At 47.9% G+C, this 2,815-nt stretch overlaps 1 protein-coding gene across 1 annotated transcript in view; it reads right to left on the bottom strand.

Moving 5' to 3' along the window:
• Positions 1-527: 527 nt before the first annotated feature.
• The window catches only part of LOC131209109 (homeotic protein Sex combs reduced), a 20,163-nt gene continuing 17,875 nt past the window's right edge, over positions 528-2,815 (bottom strand). Inside the window, exon 3 of the mRNA XM_058202097.1 lies at positions 528-1,051. Coding sequence (XP_058058080.1) covers positions 747-1,051 — 305 coding nt within the window. The 3' untranslated portion in view covers positions 528-746. The remainder of the gene's footprint in view (positions 1,052-2,815) is intronic.

Genomic DNA, 2,815 nt, shown 5'->3' on the forward strand with positions numbered 1-2,815 from the left:
TTGACTATTGCTTAGCCTACGGAGGTGACGTATTTGTTTTGAAGATGTCTTACAAACTAGATGTGGTGCCTCGTGGAATGCGAGGCTTCCTTTTCGAATACTGATTAGAGAAGAGCTTGCAGGCGACACGCTAGTTCGTTAGTCGTTTGCTTTCACTGTACTGTCATGCAATGTGAAGCGAGCGAAGGAGTGCGTTTGTTTGGTTGAGAGGTGGTACAGTCTATAGTTTAGTATATACACTAGATGGACGAGGGACGTAGTCGAGGGCCTTGCGGAAGCAAGTACGGGATTTTAGAGTACAGTGAAAGGAAAAGAGTGTTCAAACTAGGGTGTCGCAGCTTGAGCGCGGCGCAAGATATTCTGCATCGTGCACTGAGCCAAAGTATTTCTTCAATACTCTTTGTTTCCACACGTGTTCAATGTCTCCTCCCAACGACAGCTCGTTTTTCAGTCACAGTAATAGGTTTGCCTTTTGGAAAGATATCACGGACTCCGCAGAGGTTGGCGGCTTGGTAGTTTTCGATTGCTCCTCAGAGTAAACGCGGCTCGCGCGGTGTGTTTGCGGGCTCCGGCAACAATCAAAACTCCTGATTATATTTGGTAGTATCAGTAGGGGTACTGCTACCACCGCCGCCACTGCCTCCTCCGCCGAACAGCACGCTGTCCTGGTTGCCCTGATACCCTTGATACTGTTCCTGATAGAGCTGGTTGAGTCTCTAACCAGTACCCGAAAAGTGCCACGCGTCCTATGCACTCAGGTGCGCGAACTGTGACGGATGAATATCGAACTGATAGGGATGGCCGTAAGGAGACATGTGGTACGGTACGATGTTCATTGAGGCCATCTTGTGCTCCTTCTTCCACTTCATCCGGCGGTTCTGAAACCAGATCTTGATCTGTCGTTCGGTCAGACATAGCGCGTGAGCGATCTCGATCCGTCGTCGACGGGTAAGGTAACGGTTGAAGTGAAACTCCTTCTCCAGCTCGAGCGTCTGATAACGGGTGTACGAGGTACGCTGGCGTTTCGTCTCTCCGTTCGCATTAACCGTACCTGATGATGATGATGTGCGTTGACGAGGTTCCGATTGCAGGCGGCAGCGTGGTCCGTTTTCCCGGTGTCCGCCGTCGATGGAAGACGGAGCCGTTGATCGAACGGGTTCCCGATGGAATGCGAAGATGAGATCGAGAAACAAGATGAGATAAATAAAACGGAAAGATTCAATTAGTCCAATTAGCATTTTTATCATCCACAATTAGCGTGTCATTGCTACGATGGTACCGCTAGTAGCCCGATGGGAACGCAGTACGTTTGCTAATTAATAGAGAAAATCACTTTCCATTGCGTCCGGCCAGCCTCGGAAGGCAGCGCAGCGGTTCGCACTTTCTTCCAAAACAGCATTCTCCATTAACGCGATTGGCTGGCGAGCGAAGAGAACAACACTTCTATCAAAGAATTCAAATAAATGCCAATCCAAAGAGCAACCATAATTAATCTTCCTCAAGGCTTCCTTGCCACGGCACGGGGGTCGAATATCTCGCCATGGTGGTTAGAAGGGGAGTTATTTTTCCCTTCGCGCTTTGCCGTGTCGGTCCCCTTTTTCTGGATGGGCCAAGGGCGCGATGAACAGTTTATCAAAACCGATATCATGGATTTGTTCTCATGCGGAGTTCGATTGAATCACAATTTACCTTCAAACATTCACACCTTTCTGAGGGGTTTGCAGAAAGGCCAAAGCCGACGAATATTTGCATTGGAAATCGTACCCATCACGATTAAAGAACATCTCTATGGTTCCCGGTTAGCTAGCAGAAGAATACATAGTCTTAAGCATATCCACATTGGTGTTGGTACTCTGTGTATCGCCTTAAACATAATATTAGTCTGTCAGGTTGGATGAAAAAGTATCTTCTCCCTCATAGTGACACGCTTCTCTATGTTCTTCGAGTGTGCGGTTTCTCGTGTCCTTCGCTGTCACAAATTCAATTCGGAAATTCCACCGTAACGATTCCTTCCGCATCTGTCGGGTACCTTGGCGCGCAGTCCTACGTAGTACCGATAACACGAAGGCGGCCAAGCTATCATCGAACCGGTCAGACCAAAATCGAGGCTTATTAAACCGTGCTTGAAACCATGTCCGATTCACTCTTTCCGTTGAAGCCGTCTTCAAAAATTGAGTAAATGCAATTTATCATCTTTACTCGACTGGCCAGTCTGGGTTCGAGTGGGGTGACTGTGGATTACGTTTTTTCTACGTCTTTTTTGGACACCAACATTAACAATAAACGATGTGCGAAATGCTACAATCACAAACGGCAGTACAGTGTTTGACAACTTTTGTGATCGAAGGTCAGTGTCCCTGAAATACTTTTTAGTAAATTCTGACCTCGTCGCGGTCGGGAGGAAACTGTGGGTCGTCCCCACTTCCCAGTTGACAAATATACGCCGCTTTTCGTTTTCATCATATCTTAATCCTCCGGCTCAGAAGTGCTCAATGCACGGACCGGGTCTAGCGGCCGTTGCGAAGAGTCGATTGCGCAAAAGACGTCGGATGCGTCATGCAGTCGTGTTGTGTGTCTGCACCCAGCGCGGACGACGGAGGAAAAAGAAGGTTTTCTGTCGAATGTTTTGTCCAGCACCATCTCGTCTTAAGTAGGACAACATCACATTCATCATCACATTTAAGTCCTCGGCCTACGAAGCCAGCGGCGTTCTCATAAAATAAAAAAAATTAAAACACATCAGAACCAGTGGACCGGCGGACTGTTGATGAAAGTAGAGAGAGAGAGAGAGAGAGAGAGAGAGAGAGAGAGAGAG

This window comes from Anopheles bellator, chromosome 2, assembly GCF_943735745.2.
Source record: "Anopheles bellator chromosome 2, idAnoBellAS_SP24_06.2, whole genome shotgun sequence".
Taxonomy (NCBI): Eukaryota; Metazoa; Arthropoda; class Insecta; order Diptera; family Culicidae; genus Anopheles; species Anopheles bellator.